The 22,937-nt window shown below is 40.0% G+C and overlaps 1 protein-coding gene across 2 annotated transcripts in view; it reads left to right on the forward strand.

The window, feature by feature from the left end:
- Positions 1-746: 746 nt before the first annotated feature.
- Positions 747-22,937, forward strand: part of cpm (carboxypeptidase M) — a 32,901-nt gene continuing 10,710 nt past the window's right edge. For both annotated transcript variants that reach the window (XM_039601429.1, XM_039601430.1), the window contains exons 1-4: positions 747-841; positions 2,101-2,283; positions 7,973-8,070; positions 19,880-20,052. In XM_039601429.1, coding sequence (XP_039457363.1) covers positions 2,115-2,283; positions 7,973-8,070; positions 19,880-20,052 — 440 coding nt within the window. In that variant the 5' untranslated portion in view covers positions 747-841; positions 2,101-2,114. The remainder of the gene's footprint in view (positions 842-2,100; positions 2,284-7,972; positions 8,071-19,879; positions 20,053-22,937) is intronic.

The following is a 22,937-nucleotide window of genomic DNA, read 5'->3' on the forward strand; positions in this document are numbered from 1 at the left end:
TGCCATTTTAACCATTTTAGGTTCAGGCCATTAGGTGGCACAGTGTACTTGTGGCAGGGTAGTGCTAACATGTAAGCAAGCTAGAAGACTGGCATCCTTTCTGGGTATCCAGTTAGGGAAGCACCACATTAATAAGAGAATTCTGGGTAAAACCAAAGTTACTTTCCCTAGTAACTAGTGACTTTGAAAGTAACGAGTAACTTGAAGTAACTGAGTTACTTTTGATAGGAGTAACTAGTAATGTAACTAAGTTACTAATTTAAAGTAACTTACCCAACACTGCTCCTCAATCTGTCCTCTTCTCTTTCTCATTAATCTTCTTTCATCTTCTCAGCACAGTCTCTACACTCCTTAAATTTTCTTCCCTATCCTTAATCACGCTAATCTGCTGCACATCCTTTCCAGCTCACTCTGCTGAGCCAATAGATACAATTCCTTTTCTCCTTCTTTAGTGTGCATCTTCACACACAGCTCACTAGAAGCCTTTTCCTTTGCCTCCTCTCTCTTTGCTGAATGCCTATTCCTCTGTCATTTCCTCTTCCTTTGAATGCATTTGGATATTTTTTTGCTCCCGTCGCTGTCAACCACACTTTCAGATCTACTCATATGTGAGCCTCTTTGAACAGACTGCATGAATCAGCGCTCTGTTTCATTCACAAACCTGCCGACAACCTGCGCCTGCGCCCAACACACATATACACACACACTTCTCCAAGCTCCGCCCCTCCCGCGGAGCGAGACGCAGACCCGGTGGCGAATGAGTAACACACATTGAAAGGAGCGACAGACAGCAGCTCTCTGTTCGTCTTTCTGCCGGTGTTGTTCGTGGCCGCGGGGACAGGTAAGACCCGTGACCGTCTCTGCTCACCTGACAGTCTCAGACTTGACCTCAAACGCATTCACGCGCTGTGTTACTTCTCTTTTAAACAGGGGTGGTTTTTACAACTAACAGTACCTTCGGAATTTGACTAGCATGTATTTTTAAATATATTTATATTTAAATTTGTTTGTTTCTTATTTGTTTTTCTGCCACTGTTTTCACAGAAATATTTTTTAAATATTTGTTTCTCTTATGTTTATTAGATTAATAAGGAAATTTAAAAATATATAAACTGCAGTTTAACTTCACTGTGTCTCGCTAATCATCTGATAATATGTAATATTACTATTAATAATAATAATAATGATAAATATACTACTACTACTACTAACAAGAACAACAATAAGAATAATAATAATGATGATGATGATGATGATGATGATGATGATGATGATAATAATAACAATTCACGGGTTATTTGCTCATTGATATTGTCTTATTAAGTGTTTTATTTGGCAGGTTTCCGTGTTTTGTTGCATTTAAACTCAAATATTCCTTTTTAATTCTACCAAAAATGTTTAAATGGCACAACTTAGTCAACAAGAAATATGCAGAGTAATATAATCTAATCCTACAAAGCGTCTCCTCACTGGATTAATGATCTACTGAGATAAAACATTTTTTATCTCAGTAGATCATGTTTTATATGACTGGTTTTACTAGCTGTGTACATGAAGACTTACTTGCTTCTTTCTCTTGAGGTTGAGAATTAGTACTGAACAGTGATGTGATGCTAACAAAATTCCTTAAAATTCAGGATGTTGGAGTCCTTTATTTTCAAGCAGAGACTTTATAAGTGGGAGGTATGGCTCTCAAGGAACAAGAGGATTATGCAGCAGCAAAGCTGTTTTTTCTTCTGGAAGTATAACATCCTGGAGGAAAAAAATTCAAAAGATTATTTCTAGGCAATGTCAGCTAATTTTTAATGCAGTTTTTAATCAAACCATATTGTGATTATATACATGCATTTTTATGTGCAGCTAACAACTGAAATTAGAGTTAATTTACAGAAAGCTTAAACTTAACTGCCCAAATAATTGCCCAGAGACATTTAAAGGGGGCGAGACTTGTTTCAAGACGGACTCTGTGCATGAACGTCATTGATTATCTGATTATCGTACTCTGTAGAGTTATAAAAACTTGTAAAAATGAGTAGAATGTCAGTGAAGATGTTTAAATTATTTCATTTACTTTAAAAATCGTTTTGTTTCCCTCCACAGGTCATACTGCAGTGATGTTATCACTCCTCTTCTTCCTCCTCCCTCCCTTCTTCCTCTTCACACCCACCTGGGCGTTGGAGTTTCGGTATCACAACAACCATGAGATTGAGCAGTACCTCAAGCAGGTCAGCACCTCCAATCCCGACATAACACACCTGTACAGCATCGGCCAGTCTTCAAAAGGTAACGCTGCTCCTTCCGCTTCCTGTCCCACCTGTAATTCTGAGACTTAGTTGGGAGTTGAAATGACAAAAGGTGTGAAATGACAACTTGTGATGATCAGAATAACAAGATTTCCTGTGCGGATGTGTTCCTTGTGAAAACTTCCCCCGCAGCATGTGTTTAGCATATTTTTATTAGAGTCATTTTATTTTGATAGCCATTATCAGATACAGTGATAACAGAATAAAGGAGGTTATTGTTCCTGCGCCAATGTCTTGGGGCTTTTTTGAGATGAGGAGCTCTTATTTAAGGGATATCCACCCAGCAACAGCTCAGTGAAAGAATCTAAAACGGTGATTTTGCCAGATGTGTAAACAGTGTTGAGGTTTGAGCCTGAGGCAGCTGCTGCTATGAGCCGGTGCTGCGGAAATGAAAATGAACTGAATCTGGTTAATAAGTGAACAGTTTCAGCTTTCTCAGCTCGACTGACAGACTGGGATAATTTGTATCTGCTGCAGTGAGTCTGCACACTTTTTTGTTCTCCTCATGATTCAGTTTGTCAAGATCAAGAAATGCTTCTAACTTTCTCTATATTTCATTGCATTTGATATACAAAACTGCATACATGAATGACTTGCACAACCACACATGGAGTCCTTTTGCACTACTTCCGAACACTTTGCACCTGTCCTCTACTGTGTGCCTTTTACGGAGCCCCACAAGGGACAATTGGAGGAAAAAAAAAAAAAACGAAGATGAACTTTTGTGGGACCTCGCAAAAGTAACTCAGGAGCAAGATCCCAGCCGCATCCTTCGAAGGACCCGGCCTTTGCGGTCTACGTGGGCCGGGTCCTCCGAAGACCGAGGGAAGTGGAAGGCCGGAAGTGCAAGGCTGTGAAATGGGACGGTCTAGCCTTCAGATTTGCATCACCAGCTGTGTTGGTGAAGTTTAATAAACTCAGCCATCTGCTCCTTGCTATCTAAAATATAACAGGACATTGGAGTAAATTCTCGACCATCTCACACTTCTGTTTAATCAGTTTGCTGTTTTACGTTTATTCAGCTGTGTGAAAACCAGAACTTTAATCTCAGCCAAACCAATTTACTGAGGAACAAATAAAATACTGACAAAAGCCAAACAATAACATTTTTAAGCTGTCTAGGTGACTTATGTATCATAATCTGAGTAGCGAAAGGTTGCAGGGGTTGCAGGGGTTTTGAAAATGATCTTAATTTTTTTTCCTCCAATGTCCCTTGCGGGGCTCCATAGCCTTTTCTCTTGATTTGTATATATTTCTCCTGTTTATTATTAATTGCTGCTGTCTTACTACTTATCCTCCTGCCTGTGAAAAATGCCTCATAAGTGAATATCACTGGCTGGCCTTATATTTCTGAAAGTATGAGCAAAATCAGCCTCTGCCACTGTCTAATCACAGTCATCTGCATTTGAACATTTGAAACCTGACTACTTTAAATCTGCATCTACTAAACTTTCACTTCTGAGGCAAATTCAGTTTTTTTTTTTTTTTACATTCTGAGAAGAGACGTTAGGTCATAATGGGACTTCCTTCTTTCCAAATATTAGAAGACAACCTTTCATAATCCTGCAACACAACACCCTCTTAACAATTTTCTCTTCGGTGGGTATCATGTATTGTGCTGTGCTAAAGTCTTGGACTTGCTGCTAAAAAGCCAGACTTGCTCTAAAGCACAGTCCTTAAGGGCTGGTGTCCTGAAACTTTAACATGTGTCCCTGCAGCAACACACCTGAATAAAATTAGTAGGTCATTAGAAAGACTATAGATCTTGACTGCATGCTGAGGTGGCAGTTTAGCCAATTGATTTGTGTTACAGCAGCTCATGAGTGAATTAACATGTTGCAATAACAGTACTTTTAGAAGTACAATTTTCCAAACACTGACATTTACTTACATTTATTTGAGTAGGGTTTAGGGGTTGCCACCTCAGCATGCAGTCAAGATCTATAGTCTTTCTAATGACCTACTAATTTTATTCAGGTGTGTTGCTGCAGGGACACATGTTAAAGTTTCAGGACACTGGCCCTTGAGGACTGGAGTTTGACAGCCCTGCTCTAAAGCATGAGCTCTCCAGGCTTTAAGAAGGTTTTCACTCATTTTCAGTCCAGTCTTTGTACCAGAGGAATGTTTGTTTTTCTTTCTTTTTTAGCCACTTAACTCCAACCTATGAATCATAACTCAAGGGATGAACCAGTGTTGTGTCAGTGGCTACAGGTCTTATGAAATGATGAATACAAATTTGAAATCTTCAGATCATTGTGAGTATGTACGGAGGGGGTCAGGAGAGAGATCCAACTGTGAGAGTCTACAGCCATCTGTAAAAAACGATGGACACTCTGTGTGACTCAGTTTGGGGCTTCATTTCAACCAGTGATTTTGATCTTCTCAAAATTGATGAAATCACAAACGCAGTACCACCAGCTTTTGATCCAGCTTTCAATACCATCTGGAGAGCATCTGATTGCCTGCACCTTCATTTTTCAGCACGACAATTATCCCAAACACACTGCCAGAGTGCAGTAAAACCACACTTAATAGAAAAACTGATGGTTGGTGTGTACTTCTGTTTTGCCTCTACATCCACGGATAATTTAGAATGACCAAGCTAACAGGCATGTCTTTGGACTGTGGGAGGAAGCTGGAGGCAGGCACAAGTAGAGACATGCAAACTCCACAAAGAAGCATTCAGTATTCAGACCCCAGATTTGTGCAATTCTTATTGGTTTGGAAAAAGAAAATGACAATTTCATCCATTTAACATTAAATCTCTGACAAAAAGTGAGTAACAATGAATTCTGTTTGAGGCGACTGCAGGAAATACAGTACAGCAGATGTAGATTTAGATTTAGACGCCACAATGGGAATGATGGTTCATTGATGAAGCATCAGGCATCAGTCTCTACACCCACCACCAATGACTGACTGACCTGACTCTGTGTCTGTTGGTGGATCATATGACAGGACAGTATACAGTTTATAATTTAATCCCAGACTCCTTAATCTGACACACAGAGCTAATCTGAGCTAATCTGGGACACCAGCTGGCCTCCGTCCAGCCCGAGTGTGTTTGTGCATTTTCAGTCTCATCTTGTCTTTGTGCAACGAGTCAGTTTTTCCCTCAGGCTCCTGCTCTGATGACTGAGTCACACTTTGTCGTGATTTACATGAGTGTGTGTTCCTGGCTTGTTGAGACTTGTAGTTTCATTCATTGAGTAACCAGTAGTACTGGCACACAGTACAGTTACAGAAGTGTGTGTGGGTGGGTGTATGTGCCTGTGAGGAAACTGACTAACTGACAGAGGCAAAATTTAAACCTCAAAACTGCAGGTTGCCAAACCAAAGCACAGAGTTCAAAGACACTGAAAGAGCAAAGAGGGATTGAATCCTTTGATTAAAAATATTAACTTATTTTAGTTTCTTTTAATACAACAGATAAAGAATATTTATTGTCCTTCAGTTTACTGCAAACATTAAAAACGTTACGTGTAAACATGTGAAAGATGCATTGATATGATTCTTTCTAACCAACAGGAAGCGACTCGTCTGGTTGCAAAACAAGAAAAAAAACATATATTTTTTGAAAAATGATAAAATGAGCCCGCTTCCCACTTCCTCATATCCCTTTATGAGCCTCAGTTTAACACATCACAACTTTGATTTTGTAAATTTTGTCTCCATTTAAGGTCAAATGTGTGATAAAGCAGAGTGCTGTTTGGCATGGACACATGGTGATGGACAAGCTGAACATTTAGTGTTCCTCCGCCCTTCAACGTATCTGAAACTGACCTTAAAGTAAAATGGTATTCCAGATGTTTCCAGAAATAAAATGGAAGTAAGCAGGGGAATAAATGCACAGCTGCAGTTTCTCTAGTTCCCATAGATTCTTAAAATGTCCAACTTTACAGCAGAAATAATCACACTTACAGCCTGATATAAAAGTTTGTTTTTCTTTCTAAATAATTTACCCCATCTTACAGCTGTGCAGGGGTGAATTTTTCATATCAGTGTGTGTAACCTTGATCAGATATTTGAAGAAATATGTGAGAAGAAAAAGCCAAGCAGAGAAGAGCAGATCTTTCTCTTTGGCTGTGTTTTTTTTTACTCACTTTCAGTTCAGTCCTTCTGACCATTTTCAGTAGAATATTTCATTTTCTTGACCTTTGAATCATTGAAGCACAAAACAGGCTCCGATCTCGAGGAATGAACCAGTGGTTTGTCTAAACATAACAGATAACTTTACATAGACCTAATTTAAAATTGAAAACAGACAAGACAAGGACAAAAGAATAAGCGTCAGGCGTTTAAAAAAAATACAGCAGATAAACAGTATGTGAAAGTCATGCAGTGAATCTGGACTTTCAGCTGATCATCTACCGTTCACTGAAGCCTCATCAAAAATGGTCTCAGTTGAAATGTGTTTATTCTTAAGGAGGGAAACATGGAGAAAAGGCTGAGGTATGAAAATTACACAAAAACTGGACTGAAAGTTAGTGAAACAGATTTGGTTGAGTGATAATCGCTTCAAATCATGACCAACATGTATGGAGGAGGTCAGGAGAGAGGTCCAACAGGGACAGTCTACGGCCATCTGTAAAACACGGCGGAGGCTCTGTCATGGTTTGGGCAGCATATCAACCAATGGTGTTGGAGATTTTTGTTAAAACTGATTAAATTAAGAACACATAATATAGTTTGATCCACCCTGTAACACCATCCAGAAATCGCCATAGAAGAGCTACCTCACCAGGTGACCTCACTTTCAATGATGAGGATGTACACATCGGGGACAGGGAGGAACGCTGAACCGGGGGAAACTAAAGGTTGGGGAAACCTGCAGTCAGCTGACACTGAACATGACTGATGAAGCCTGTCTCCCCGTGACAAAGCTGTGTTCAGATGAAGAGAATTAACTTTCTACTGTTTACTTAAGTAGACTGTGGACCTTGTAATTTTTAATAAATAACTGTACCATTAATAATATAAGGAAATAAGGGGTGGACTTTTACACAGTAGTGCATGTACTAATCTGAAGGCTCCAGAATTTGCTAACAGGACACAGGGAGGGCCCTACAAGGATGGATTTTGGCGGCTTATCATCAAACTGACCTTCAAAGACAACAGATAGCAATAATTCACAGGATGCAGGCAGAAAGGCAGCATGGGATACTTATGTGGACAGAACAGGGTTACTGGATGTCAAGAGAGAGATCACTTTCACGTTCACATGTTTTGAATTGCTGCTTACTCTCTTAGTACTGAATGCTGACCGTATTGAATGTTGTAATTCATTTTTCTCCTCAGTCAGTCTGTCAGCGATGAACGCTCACAGCCAATTTAGAGAAGCAGGTCTCTGGAGACCGGGTGGGACATTCAGAGTTTTATTTATTTTGTGGTTTTTATTGTTGGTTTCTGTCGTATTTTGTGTGTGCTTGCTTTTATTGCACATGTCGTCACTCTTAAGTGTGAAAAGCTTTTTTGGTAGTGAATATTTGTGTGCATGCTGGTGTGCTTTTCGTACCATTCTTAACTAACCCAGGTGACAATGAAACGTTACTTAATCACATATTTTTATGTCCCAATGCACATCATGTTCAATTAAGCAGATGTGAGCAGCACAAACTGTACCTCTAAGCTTTCTCCTGAAGGCTCTGTTTGCTCTGCGTGTCTCTCAGGTCAGCAGCTGTGGGTGTTGGCTTTGGGTGTCAGTCCTCACCAGCACACAGTTGGCATCCCAGAGTTCAAATATGTGGGTAACATGCATGGAAATGAGGTAAGACAACACACACACACACACACACACACACACACACACCACACACACACACACACACACACACACACACACACACACACAGAAGAGTGCCACTCCCTGTTAACAGGAAGCAGGACTAAAGGAGGACAAAAGAGATCAACAAAAGCCATTCAGAGTCCAGAGTCTGTGGATTCCTTTGTGTGTGGACAACAGAGTGTGTGATGACCTGCATTATTCTCAGATAGAAATGGACATTGTGCCGAGTCAACATTACAGTGTTACACAGCAATAAAACAAATATGAAGAAATATAATACAAATATGAATTCAACGTAAATAACTGCCATGAAAAAAACTTAACAACGGAAAGAAACAATCGACCAGCTGGCACAGCAAAGAAACACTAATCTCAGGTTCTTTGTATACTTAGGCAGGTCAGTTAGTAACTGGGAATACTTGTAATGGAAGAAAGTGTCTCTTATTATATGTATATGAATGGCTATTGTACATCTGAATGAAGCTCATAGTATAGAGAACATAAGAATGTGACAGGCAGCTGACTTTGAATGCCTCACTGTTCCGTTTTATAACAGAAATGGATTGGAGGCGTGGCTTCTGTCTGTCACGCCATGTAACATGCCTGATCTGAAAGATGGCATTTTCAAGGTTTTGAAGATTTGCTCATTTAGCATGTGGCCAAAACCCAACTCCACCCTTGGTTGGGCTCTCAATGACCTGCTGGATGTTTAGAGGAAACTAACCCTGTATGATGCCTCACTTCTTCTGACCACAAAACAAGAATAAACAACCTCCTTTTAACCACATCACAAAGCAACACTCATAATTACAACTGTATGCACAGGTGGTTTGATTACACCAAACACGGATCAGGAGAAAGTGAAGTGCAGCCAACGGCATGTAAGCTAATCACAGCACAGCATCCCTCAGGTGATTCAGTCTAGCACCAACCTTAACAGGGAGACAGCATTATGCAGGATCTTTGGTCGCACAGCTCTTTGAGCACAGGTTTGTGGAAAGTTTAATATAATATTTTCATATTTCTAGAAATGTTTCTCATTAAACCCAACAAACACTTTGACATTGACCTGGTAGTCTTTTTTTGTCATCTAGTCACCATCAAGAAATGGTTCAAAATGAAAACTGTGCCATGACGTGAAGGAGTCACTTTCATGATCATCCAGTGATTTCACTCTCTGGCCAATCAGTGGTGTGCATTCTGTTGACATCACATCTTTGGCCCGACTCAGGTCACTTGGAACCCCAGTAGTACTAAAACAGTACCTGATACCAGGTTCTACCACCTAATGGAAAACTAAAAACTGAGGGCACTGAGACCCTTAATCTGTGAAGTTCTGCAGATAAAAAGCTACAGTTGACTTTTTATTCTATTTGTTTCTTCACAAGAGTACACAGGTAAATCAGTTAGCTTTTATTCTTAATGACAGTATGCAGTATTTGAGTGTTTGACCCTTGGGAGCCATATTTAAAAAATAAAATACCTTATCTGCATTTTCAACGTGACGATTCTCAGATTTTGTGCAAAAGTTTTCAAACTTTCGTTTTAGAGGAAAATGATTTGCTTGATTTGCAGTGTTACACAGCACATTCAGCCAGAGTTAGGTCATCTGTGTGTCCCAAGTAAGTATACGCTAACAACAAGTTTTGTTCTGACTGGAAAAAACAGAAAAAATTCAAACTGTGAACACAAAGGTTATTCTAATAACACAATGTAATCACAAACATCATTTAATAGTCTAATAATCCCATTGGGATAAGACAAATTAAGTCTGCATGAATGTCCTTAAAACCAGACTTAAACCTTTGACCAGTGTCAGGTTGCCATGGTGACAGTGGACAGCTGCACACTGCAAATGTGTGTGAAAGTCAATGGAAGTGTCCTTAAATAGACATGTTACGCCTGGACACACATGCACAAACAGAACCAGTGGCGTGTATCGGCTCAGAGGAACACGACCCTTTCTCCGAGTCTCCCCATACATACACATGGAAACAGCAGGGTGGTGAATGGGAATGCTGAAAAGGTGCCGTGTAGCGTGCACTGTCTGCGAGTACTCAGGAGTTTCTGAGTAGAGTTTATTTCCTGTGAGGCTCACATGCTTTCTGCCACAGTTTCTACTGATTAACATTGAGAAACTCTGACTTGACCTCCGAGGCGCCAACAGCAGTGAAGCAGTGAGCTTGTTCAGGCAGACAGACAAATTTTATTGTATCTTCATTTTATCGCATCTTTATTTTCCCCACACTGACTTCCAGCTCAGTTCTGTATTACATAGCAGAGGGGCAGGTTGAAACATTCTGAAAATGAAACTTATTTATTATTACATATTTAGTGTATTTGATGCACAATGTGTAAAAAAAAAAAGCATGTTATAGAGCTAAAAGAAAAAGCTAAACTGAAAAGCATAGGAGGAAAAAATGATATTAAAAGTGTAAATATGAATTTATTTAAAAACAACCTCAGAGTAGCATCAACCCAACATTTTACATTGTGTCATCATTTATTTAACTAAACTAAACTACAATGCAGAATCAGTGTGTGAGAAACAAACTACAGCCCACACCTTGTTGAGACGCTTTTAGCAATAATAACTGCTGACTGCTGACAGCTGTGGGTCTCACACTGACTCTAGAATACTTTGCTGTACGAGTTTACGGTCCACTCAGTGACTGTAAGGTGACCAAATCATCCCTTCACCACCGTGCTGAGAGCTGGTATGTGGTGTTTGGTTTGGCTTCCTCCAGTGCTTTGCATCATGGACAAAGATTTCCACTTAGAAGTGTTGCAGTTTGTCCTGATGTGTTTTTCCACACCAAAGCCATGCTTTCATGTTTGTTTTAGAGAGAAGAGGCTTTCTCCTGCAACCCTTCCAAACAAAACATACTTGCTCAGTTTGTTTCTAACTGTGCTGTCATGAACTTTAACATTTAGCATGCTAACTGAGGCCTGTAGAGTCTGAGGTGGAGCACTTGGAGTTTGTTGCAGTATCTCTGACTGTTGCACTGTCTGATCTTTGAGGTGTAGAATGATAGACTTAAGGACCAGATGACTGTTTTTATTAACCTAGGGCTTAAAGTGAAAGAGGGTGTACTTTCTTTTTCACGTCCTGTTTGTTTTAAACTGTGCTTTGAGTTGGAAACTGTTGTTTAGTAAAGTTTGCAGTGCAGGAAGCAAAGAACATCCATCGTATATCCACCGCATAACAGAAACTCTGAGTGAGCGAGGAAGAGGTCGGAGGATGTTTCTGTCATCGGCGCTCAGATGTGCAAAATACAAACAGCCATCATGGCCTGGCAGAATAATGTCAGCAGCAGGAATGCAGTCTTGCGTGTTAGAAATGTTTAGTAACACTAAATCAAACAGAGAACTTTCAGCGGCTTTAAACTTCGCCTGAAGGACAGTAATAAAAAATTAAACAGGAGGCACTTCCTCCTTTCACACATTAACCTCGTACTCTGAGTGTGCTGCACTGACCTTTCTTTGGATTCACTTGGAAGCGTGTTTGTTATTCTAATTCTATTTTTTGTCTATTTTAATGACAACATCTGTCGTATGGTAAATGACTCAACAGCTTTTGCACAGATGTTCATGTTCCCCAGTGGATAGATCTTGATTTTAAAGTGAAAGTATTTTCCTACAGTGTCACTGAGAGTTCACGTTTCTCTCTTCAAATGTGATTTCTACTCTTGGATCGATGTCTGTGTGATTTTGGACATTTCTGTTCCCTGAAAGATGAATCCTGAACAATTTCCCTCAGGTGTTCATGTTCCCCTTGAGATTAATTTTAATATATTTGACTATGTTTGTTTAAAGCCTTAGGCATATTTATTTATAGCGTATACATACATTTTAGGTTGTATAATAAAGCAAATATATGAGATGAGTTGCATAGAAGTGACGACTTTCACTGACTTTGTGTTTAATTTACATTTTGTTACTTTTACGTTCAAAATAAAGATTTGATTGACTGCCCTTGATTGCTGCAGACCTTATGCAGCATCCATATATTTATTTATTTATTTAATATTGAAGAGCACAGAGGTAATAGTGCAGAGTCGCAATGTGATATTAATAAATATAAAAGACACTAATGGGAATAAATATCTTTGGAACATCGTCATGTGTTTGGCAGTTTCAAACATGATTGCTTTTTTGTCATAATCTGACAGATTTCTACTCAGAATCATGAGTGTTGTGTGTAAATAAGCTGCGATCAGGTTTTCACATGTGCTGCCTGTATGAATTAATTAGGACACACTTTTTGCAGTGATGTAAATTTCTGTTGCACGTTACTCGTCAAACAGGTGACAAAGGGAGATAGTTCTTTGGAGGATCCGACCGTTAAATCATTAATGAAATATCTAACAATAAGCAACAGCCAACGCCTACCAGCTCTTTCTGTGACATGGTGTGATTTTCTCCCTAGTTTTTTTGTAAAGAAAGAAAACACTGGTTTTGCGTTCATGTGGGCGACAAAGAAAATGAGGGCACATCGGTGCTCTCTTGTCTTCCAGGGAAGTTCAGCTGCAAGCTGTAGACAAACACTGAGGTTCACCTCAGCTTCACTCAACATTAGGTCACATAAACACGGCTGGACGGCTTTAATCTTGTTATCTAAACTTGTTGGAGGAATTGTTCAATGACACATGGACTGTATGGGTGGCAAACACCACCATATATTTTGGTTTCATCCAGTAACGGCTGCTAGATTTTAAGATATCAGTAATTAGACTTGACTTTTTTTTAGCATAAACTTACTTGGGATATTTTACTTTACATTTACCTAATTCAGTAAATCACTGCCCTTATTTCCCATTTTCTAAACTGCAGAGCTATGGGGTGGCCAAGACTTTTGCACAATACCGTATGATGTTTTTCGGTGGTGGATATTCATATGAAATTAAGCCAAAGTTGGCCAGAGTTTCAAATAATGAGGTCAGTGTGTGTAAGCCAAAAGCTCAAGCTTCACACTGCTTCATTTCAGATGTTTTTTTCTGCTCATGGATCTGGATGATGTCATAGGGAGAGAATAAAACTTCAAGGGGGCCCGTTTGAAAACAGCCTATTTAAGACAGAATGTGAAGGGAACTGTGAAACATGCAAAACTGCTCAAGTAAAGCCCAAGAAAAACAATCTGGAATAGATCCGCTGTCAACTGTCAATATCACCTGTGCCCACAGAGAGGGATGAAGGGAAGCCAAAATCTGCTGTTCCTCTAATGACTATTTGAGGGTCTAGCAGAGAGTCAGTTCCAATATTCAGTTCAATTTTATTTATATAGCACTGAACCACAGCAACAATTGCTTCAGAGCACTTTATACAGGGAGTGCAGAATTATTAGGCAAATGAGTATTTTGTCCACATCATCCTCTTCATGCATGTTGTCTTACTCCAAGCTGTATAGGCTCGAAAGCCTACTACCAATTAAGCATATTAGGTGATGTGCATCTCTGTAATGAGAAGGGGTGTGGTCTAATGACATCAACACCCTATATCAGGTGTGCATAATTATTAGGCAACTTCCTTTCCTTTGGCAAAATGGGTCAAAAGAAGGACTTGACAGGCTCAGAAAAGTCAAAAATAGTGAGATATCTTGCAGAGGCATGCAGCAGTCTTAAAATTGCAAAGCTTCTGAAGCGTGATCATCGAACAATCAAGCGTTTCATTCAAAATAGTCAACAGGGTCGCAAGAAGCGTGTGGAAAAACCAAGGCGCAAAATAACTGCCCATGAACTGAGAAAAGTCAAGCGTGCCACCAGTTTGGCCATATTTCAGAGCTGCAACATCACTGGAGTGCCCAAAAGCACAAGGTGTGCAATACTCAGAGACATGCCCAAGGTAAGAAAGGCTGAAAGACGACCACCACTGAACAAGACACACAAGCTGAAACGTCAAGACTGGGCCAAGAAATATCTCAAGACTGATTTTTCTAAGGTTTTATGGACTGATGAAATGAGAGTGAGTCTTGATGGGCCAGATGGATGGGCCCGTGGCTGGATTGGTAAAGGGCAGAGAGCTCCAGTCCGACTCAGACGCCAGCAAGGTGGAGGTGGAGTACTGGTTTGGGCTGGTATCATCAAAGATGAGCTTGTGGGGCCTTTTCGGGTTGAGGATGGAGTCAAGCTCAACTCCCAGTCCATGATTTTAACATCCATGTAGATGCTAAAAATGACAGCCTCAGCATCGCATTTAATCTGTTACTAGACTCAATTGGCTTCTCTCAAAATGTAAAAGAACCCACCCACCACTTTAATCACACTCTAGATCTTGTTTTAACGTATGGCATAGAAACTGAATATTTAACAGTGTTTCCTGAAAACCCTCTGCTGTCTGATCATTTCCTGATAACATTTACATTTACAATAATTGATTACACAGCAGTGGAGAGTAGACTTTATCAAAGTAGATGTCTTTCTGAAAGTGCTGTAACTAAGTTTAAGAATATAATCCACCCACTGTTATCATCTTCAATGCCCTGTACCAACATAGAGCAGAGCAGCTATCTGAACGCTACTCCAACAGAGGTCGATTATCTTGTTAATAATTTTACCTCCTCACTACGTATGACTCTGGATACTGTAGCTCCTGTGAAAACTAAGGCCTCAAATCCAAAGTCCCTGACTCCGTGGTATAATTCTCAAACACGTAGCCTAAAGCAGATAACTCGTAAGCTGGAGAGGAAATGGCGTGTCACAAATTTAGAGGATCATCATTTAGCCTGGAGAAATAGTTTGCTGCTTTATAAGAAAGCCCTCCAAAGCCAGAACATCTTACTATTCGTCACTGATTGAAGAAAATAAGAACAACCCCAGGTTTCTCTTCAGCACTGTAGCCAGGCTGACAAAAAGTCAGAGCTCTACTGAGCCAACCATCCCTTTAACGTTAACTAGTAATGACTTCATGAACTTCTTCACAAATAAAATTTTTATCATTAGAGAAAAATTACCAATAATCATCCCACAGATGTAATATTATCTACAGCTACTCTTAGTACCATCGATGTTAAGTTAGACTCTTTTCTCCAATTGATCTTTCTGAGTTAACTTCAATAATTAATTCCTCCAAACCATCAACGTGTCTTTTAGACCCCATTCCTACAAAACTGCTCAAAGAAGTCCTGCCATTAATTAATTCTTCGATCTTAAATATGATCAACCTGTCTCTGATAATCGGCTATGTACCACAGGCCTTCAAGCTGGCTGTAGTTAAACCTTTACTTAAAAAGCCATCTCTAGACCCAGCTGTCTTAGCTAATTATAGGCCAATCTCCAACCTTCCTTTCATATCAAAAATCCTTGAAAGAGTAGTTGTCAAACAGCTAACAGATCATCTGCAGAGGAATGGCTTATTTGAAGAGTTTCAGTCAGGTTTCAGAGCTCATCACAGCACAGAAACAGCTTTAGTGAAGGTTACAAATGATCTTCTTATGGCCTCTGACAGTGGACTCATCTCTGTGCTTGTCCTGCTAGACCTCAGTGCTGCGTTCGATACTGTTGACCATAATATCCTATTAGAGCGATTAGAACATGCTGTAGGTATTACAGGTACTGCACTGCAGTGGTTTGTATCATATCTATCTAATAGACTCCAGTTTGTACATGTAAATGGAGAGTCCTCTTCAGACACTAAGGTCAATTATGGTGTTCCACAGGGTTCAGTGCTAGGACCAATTCTATTTACATTATACATGCTTCCCTAGGCAACATCATTAGAAGACATAGCATAAATTTTCACTGCTATGCAGATGACACGCAGCTCTATCTATCCATGAAGCCAGGTAACACACACCAATTAGTTAAACTGCAGGAATGTCTTAAAGACATAAAGACCTGGATGGCCGCTAACTTTCTGCTTCTTAATTCAGATAAAACTGAGGTTATTGTACTCGGCCCTGAAAATCTTAGAAATATGGTATCTAAGCAGATTCTTACTCTGGATGGCATTACCTTGGCCTCCAGTAACACTGTGAGAAACCTTGGAGTCATTTTGACCAGGACATGTCCTTCAATGCACATATTAAACAAATATGTAAGACTGCTTTCTTCCATTTTGCGCAACATCTCTAAAATTAGAAATATCCTGTCTCAGAGTGATGCTGAAAAACTAGTTCATGCATTTATTACTTCCAGGCTGGACTACTGTAATTCACTATTATCAGGAAGTCCTAAAAACTCGCTGAGAAGCCTTCAGCTAATCCAAAATGCTGCAGCAAGAGTACTGACAGGGACTAGAAAAGAGAGCATATTTCTCCTGTTTTGGCTTCCTTCATTGGCTTCCTGTTAAATCCAGAATTGATTTCAAAATCCTGCTCCTCACATACAAGGTCTTAAATAATCAGGCCCCATCTTATCTTAATGACCTTGTAGTACCATATCACCCTATTAGAGCACTTCGCTCTTGCACTGCAGGCCTACTTGTTGTTCCTAGAGTATTTAAAAGTAGAATGGGAGGCAGAGCCTTCAGTTTTCAGGCCCCTCTTCTGTGGAACCAACTTCCAGTTTGGATTCGGGAGACAGACACTATCTCTACTTTCAAGATTAGGCTTAAAACTTTCCTTTTGCTAAAGCATATAGTTAGGGCTGGACCAGGTGACCCTGAATCCTCCCTTAGTTATGCTGCAATAGACGTAGGCTGCCGGGGATTCCCATGATGCATTGAGTTTTTCCTTCCAGTCACCTTTCTCACTCACTATGTGCTAATAGACCTCTCTGCATCGAATCATATCTGTTATTAATCTCTGTCTCTCTTCCACAGCATGTCTTTCATCCTGTTTTCCTTCTTTCACCCCAACCGGTCGCAGCAGATGGCCGCCTCCCTGAGCCTGGTTCTGCCGGAGGTTTCTTCCTGTTAAAGGGAGTTTTTCCTTCCCACTGTCGCCAAAGTGCTTGCTCATAGGGGGTCATATGATTGTTGGGTTTTCTCTGTATTTATTATTGTGCTATCTACTGTACAATATAAAGCGCCTTGAGGCGACTTTTGTTGTGATTTGGCGCTATATAAATAAAATTGAATTGAAATTGAATTGAAACTGCCAGTTTCTGGAAGACACCTTCTTCAAGCGGTGGTACAGGAAGAAGTCTGCATCCTTCAAGAAAAACATGATTTTCATGCAGGACAATGCTCCATCACACGCGTCCAAGTACTCCACAGCGTGGCTGGCAAGAAAGGGTATAAAAGAAGAAAAACTAATGACATGGCCTCCTTGTTCACCTGATCTGAACCCCATTGAGAACCTGTGGTCCATCATCAAATGTGAGATTTACAAGGAGGGAAAACAGTACACCTCTCTGAACAGTGTCTGGGAGGCTGTGGTTGCTGCTGCACTAATGTTGATGGTGAACAGATCAAAACACTGACAGAATCCATGGATGGCAGGCTTTTGAGTGTCCTTGCAAAGAAAGGTGGCTATATTGGTCGCTGATTTGTTTTTGTTTTGTTTTGAATGTCAGAAATGTATATTTGTGAATGTGGAGATGTTATATTGGTTTCACTGGTAAAATAAATAATTGAAATGGATATATATTTGTTTTTTGTTAAGTTGCCTAATAATTATGCACAGTAATAGTCACCTGCACACACAGATATCCCCTAAAATAGCTAAAACTAAAAACAAACTAAAAACTACTTCCAAAAACATTCAGCTTTGATATTAATGAGTTTTTTGGGTTCATTGAGAACATGGTTGTTGTTCAATAATAAAATTATTCCTCAAAAATACAACTTGCCTAATAATTCTGCACTCCCTGTATTGTCAGGAAAAGACAGTACAATAATACAAAGAAAAAAGAGAAAACCCAAAAAATCAAAGCAAGCACTCTGGCGATGGTGGGAAGGAAAAACTCCTCCAGCAGAACCAGGCTTAGGGAGGGGTGGACATCTGCCGCGACTGCTTGGGGGTGAGTGGATGAATAGACTTCGATGTTAAAATGCCTGCATTTACAGCAGACAAGTTTATACCCTGCTGAAAAAAAACCTGTTTTGTCCTCTATCACAACATCTTCATAGGGGAATTTTTTTATAACTCTTCCATTTGGTTGTTTAGTTCAGTTCAGTTTTATTTATATTGCACCAACAGTCACTGTTCGAGGCATTGCCTCTCACAACTGCAGGGCGTCCCCTCCTCTCTGTGGAGACTGACCTGGACCTCCTAAATGCTTGAATCAGCAGCTGCTATGTGATGGTTTCCGCTTTCTGACTTTTTAGCGCCATTTAGCAGAGAAAGAGGAGCAGCAAAGAGCAGCTCGTCCAAAGCCAACGATCCTTGAGTTAGTGTTTCCATAGAGACTGATAAGGAATGTGTCGATTGTACAAAACACAGGAAAGCCAGAACTAACAGTAGCTTACTTTATCGAATTTCCTCAACCATGAAAAAAGTGTTGGTGGATAAAATTTCCCGCGCTGAAAACTGGCTCCACACCGACCCTGATGAAGGAACAGTTGCCTAACGTAACAGAGCGTGTCAGTGATATTCGGCTGATAGAAAGTAAAAAGATAAATCACAGTTTAAAGATGCAAAACTAAAAATACAAATGTGTGTTTTCGTGTGATGGCAACAGAGAGAAAAGATGGAGGGAGTTTAAATGAGTGACGGAGGAAAGCAATATGATGGCTGGAGGCAGCGCTAGTCCTGACATGTGTGTGAGTGTGTGTGTGTGTGTGTGTGTGTGTGTGTGATGTGGTTTTGGATACACACCTTTCCCACCCTTCTGTCATTCCCACTCCCAAGGCTCTCATTCATTCACAAATATGTTTTTCTTCCTCCTCCCTACACTGTCTTCATCGTCCAATAAGCCGCCTGTATCCGGAAAAAATGCCTCATCGTGACTCGTCCCTGGATTGCATTTCAATTCCTCGCTGACTCACGACATCACTTCCTCCCCCGCTGTTTTCTTCAGGCTGGAACATGCAGGGTCAACACACAGAAAACAGAGCAATGGTGGAATGAAATTAAAAGTTAAACTCACTGTTAGCCCAATAAAGTGAAAGCACTGCATTGGAAAGTTTATGAAAAAAAACCCACTCTAATTTTTTTTTAAATAACTGAAGCTGTTAAACAATGAAAATAAACATTTCTTCATGTTAAGGAAGTTATATTATTATTGAAGAGCTAACAACTGAAATTAACCTCGACTGTGTCTGCCTGTACTGTCATGGGATACCAGTTTATACAATTTTGCAACTAAACTTAACGTCCTCATCTGGAAATACTTAAACTTTCCACACATATCACTAAAAGAAAACTGAACTGATCTGAATATTTATTGACTTCACTGTAGTTTTCACGCTGTGCAAACCATCCATTTAGCCAAAATGAACCCTGGACACCCATAAACTTGGAGTTCATTCGTTAACCCATTCAGATACTCAGATTAACCTGGAAACATCATCTTTTCTACTGTTTTTCATATGTAATCATGTTTTTCGTGGGTTAGTCAAAGGTTAGTCTCAGTGGAGCGTTTAGGAGGACTGACCTCGACGGGTGTTTTAGCTTTACGATGAGCCACAGGGATGGCCCAGCTGCATGTAGGAGGTGAATAACATAATGTCTTTTGTTATGGTGGAAAGACATTATGTTATATTGGCGGAAGTGGAAGTGATTACTTCACAGTTGGTTGACCATACCTGCACTAACATCTGTTCACCCATTCTCCTGAATATGAATCCTGCATAATGCATAATCTAAACTTTGTGCTGTTCACTTATCACTTATGTGTGAGAACAAGCCATAAATTCCATTACAACATTTGTTTTTCCCTAAATTTCTTTGTGCGTGTTTGTGTGCTTTCAGGTTCTTGGGCGAGTGCTGCTCCTTCAGCTAATAGATGAGCTGGTGCGCAGTTACCGTAGCAACGAAACATGGTCCTTAAGGTTGCTGAACAGCACACGCATCCACATCCTGCCGACAATGAACCCCGACGGCTTTGATGTAGCAGACAAGGACTGCTACAATGGCCAGGGCAGGTAACGCAAACAGTTTTACCTCTGTTTTATGTTTCGAGAGACCTGCTGTACACCCTATGCTCATCAGCAACTGGTAAAACATTAAGACGGCAAACAGACGTTTCCTGACTGGGAGATGGAGACCAAAAACAGAGCTAAAAGAGAGATTGAACACTGCTGATTGTGTTGCTCTCTGTGTGCAGTGTGTATTTTAGCAAAAACTCCTAAAGATGAACTCAAAGGCATGAACTAAACTCTTACGTTAAACAGTAGGAAGTGAAATTGTACAAGAGAACAACTGAGCCGTTGTTCAGGACTCAGAGCTTTATTTGCTGCATGCTCATGCAATATGCATGACTCCCTCCTGAGGGACATATCTGCCTCTGTAGCTGCTAAATGCTCTGCTGTGTTCACCTGCTCGTCTTTGATGCAGCCTGCCTGCTGTTGGCTGCTCAGCAGGTCATGTACGGTGGCTTTTTTAGAGCCTCGACAACTGAAAGCAGCTGCCTGCTGTGAGACGCAACATCCAGATAATGAATTAAAACTGTCCAAAAACATTGCTGGAGGAAGTATTCAGATCCTCTTCTGTAATTAAAGTATTGACCGCACGCTATAAAAGTACTTAGATTAAAAAATATCACTGAAGGAAGAAAAGTTTAATATTAAAATTTTTAAATTTTACTAAACAGTAAATAAATAAATAAAAATAAATAAATAAAAATAACTGCACCCAAAATTATGTCAGATATATTAAAATTTAAAAAACCACACCTTGGACTTGTTTTTACTGCACAAAACAAAATGAATATGTAGAAAATATAATACTATCCCCTGTAAAGGCTGCCCAGCGACTGAGCTGGCCTCTGTAAATGCAACTTGTGTCACCGTGATTCTGGGAAGGTGTAACAGCGTATCTTGAAAGGCAGTCTCTTTTTTTATACGCACTTCCACACTCCCCCGGGAGTCGTCTCATCCACAGACATATGGAGACATTCCAAGTCTGGTATCAAAAGATCTGCAGTTGCAGTTTTCTTCCTCAATCAGCAGCAGAGCATTGAGTGTAGGAACACCACGATGTGTGCTGTCTTTCAGGACATCCTGTTGTTGTCCTGCACCATCTCCAGTTGATTAGGCTTGTAGTCCAAATAAATATGGCCAGATTTCAAACTGAAATAACCCATGACTATGGTGACTTATGAGAGGCTGTCTTATTTCATATTTTTAGAGGCAAAGCTCCAAATTTATGCAGCATTTAATAACTATGAAGTAGTATTAAAAGTTTACGTTCCTCAGATTTGTGAGGAACGTGCTTAGGGGCAGTACTTGACTTAAACCACTTAGTTACAGCTGACTGGGTGTAAAGTTCCTCGGATTACTGAGGCTACGCACCATCAGCAGCCCTCTTCATGGGATCCACTGTTAGCATAAACATATTGATAACATAACATGAAAGCTGGAAAATATTTCTCACACTTTACGTTTGCAAAGAAGAATTTTGTGTATGTGCGTGTGTGAGTGTGTGTGAGATTAAATGCCAAGATAACACACAGATATCTTGCAGTCACAGCTTGATTGTTTTGTAAGCTTAAGCTTCATTGGTGCACCCAAAATACTTTGATTAGCAAGATAAACACACACACTGTAGATCTATATCACACATATGCACACACAATTATAACCTGTGAGTATCTAATTATGATTGTTTCGTCGTCTTTGTATATTCTGTTTACAGTAGACTCATGTCTGCAGTAACTGCTTGTGGGAACAGTCTCATTATGTGGACTTGCCTCCCATATAGGTTCAGTCCGTGTGTGTGTGTGTGTGTGTGTGTGCGCGTGTGTGTGTGTGTGTGTGTGTGTGTGTGTGTGTGTGTGTGTGTGTGTGTGTGTGTGTGTGTGTGTGGTCTCTTTGGGGGTCACTGCTTTCCAAACCTTATAAGGAAACATTTCACTTAAGCACATGAAAGTGAGTGAGATGACAAATGAGATGGTGAAGTCTTGTTTTTAATATACCAGCACTAATTCCTACACAAACGTGCCAGAAGAATCGGATCGTCCTATTGGCTGGATTACTTTTCCTTTCGAGTTCAGGTGGATGAGGGAAGAAGTTCACTTTTGAGATTTCAAAGAAGAATTGGATCATTATTTGGAGATAAAAGACTCAGATCAGACCTTTTATGATAATAGGTCCATATTTTTACTCTTGGACTTCAGTACAGCGGCTTTACATGATTAACAGATCAAAATAATCCTTATTTATCTCATACTGAGCCTCAGTGCAGCTACTTCTTTCATCCACGGTCTGAAACTATAGTCAGTAAATAAACGATGGACGCGACCATAGTGACATCACTGACTGGTTTCAGACTCTGGCATTTTGAAGCCTCAGCTTTAGCATTTTTGTTGCTTGCATGTTGGTTTTTGTGAGAAGTGACCATTTGGGGTTTTAGTGCTAACCTATCACTAATGCTAGCTAAACTAAACCGTACAGATGCAATATGAACAATATAAACAAAGCAGCTAATATCTGCTAATTAGTGCTAAGTGACAAATTAGAGGCTCTATAGTTTATTTGTACATTTGTCTTACTTTGGCAACAGTGCAAAGGAAAAACGTTTTTTAGCAGCCGCAACCAGTTTGAGAAAGATGGGCGAGAGATTAATAATAACTAGTTATTGTCACTTGAAAAAACTCAGTATATATATGCTACGTCATTCAGAACAAGACAATAAAAGTATATTATACACACACTGACTTATCATGTTTAATATGAACATCCACCATTGATATGACAAAAAAATAAGGGACAGCACAATGGATCCCTACATGATGTGACAGAAATGCGCTTCTAAATAAGTCAGTGCTCTGAGTTCTGTTAGAGTCCTGTGAGGTCACTCATGACTCGTG

This window comes from Oreochromis aureus, linkage group 17, assembly GCF_013358895.1.
Source record: "Oreochromis aureus strain Israel breed Guangdong linkage group 17, ZZ_aureus, whole genome shotgun sequence".
Classification (NCBI taxonomy): Eukaryota; Metazoa; Chordata; class Actinopteri; order Cichliformes; family Cichlidae; genus Oreochromis; species Oreochromis aureus.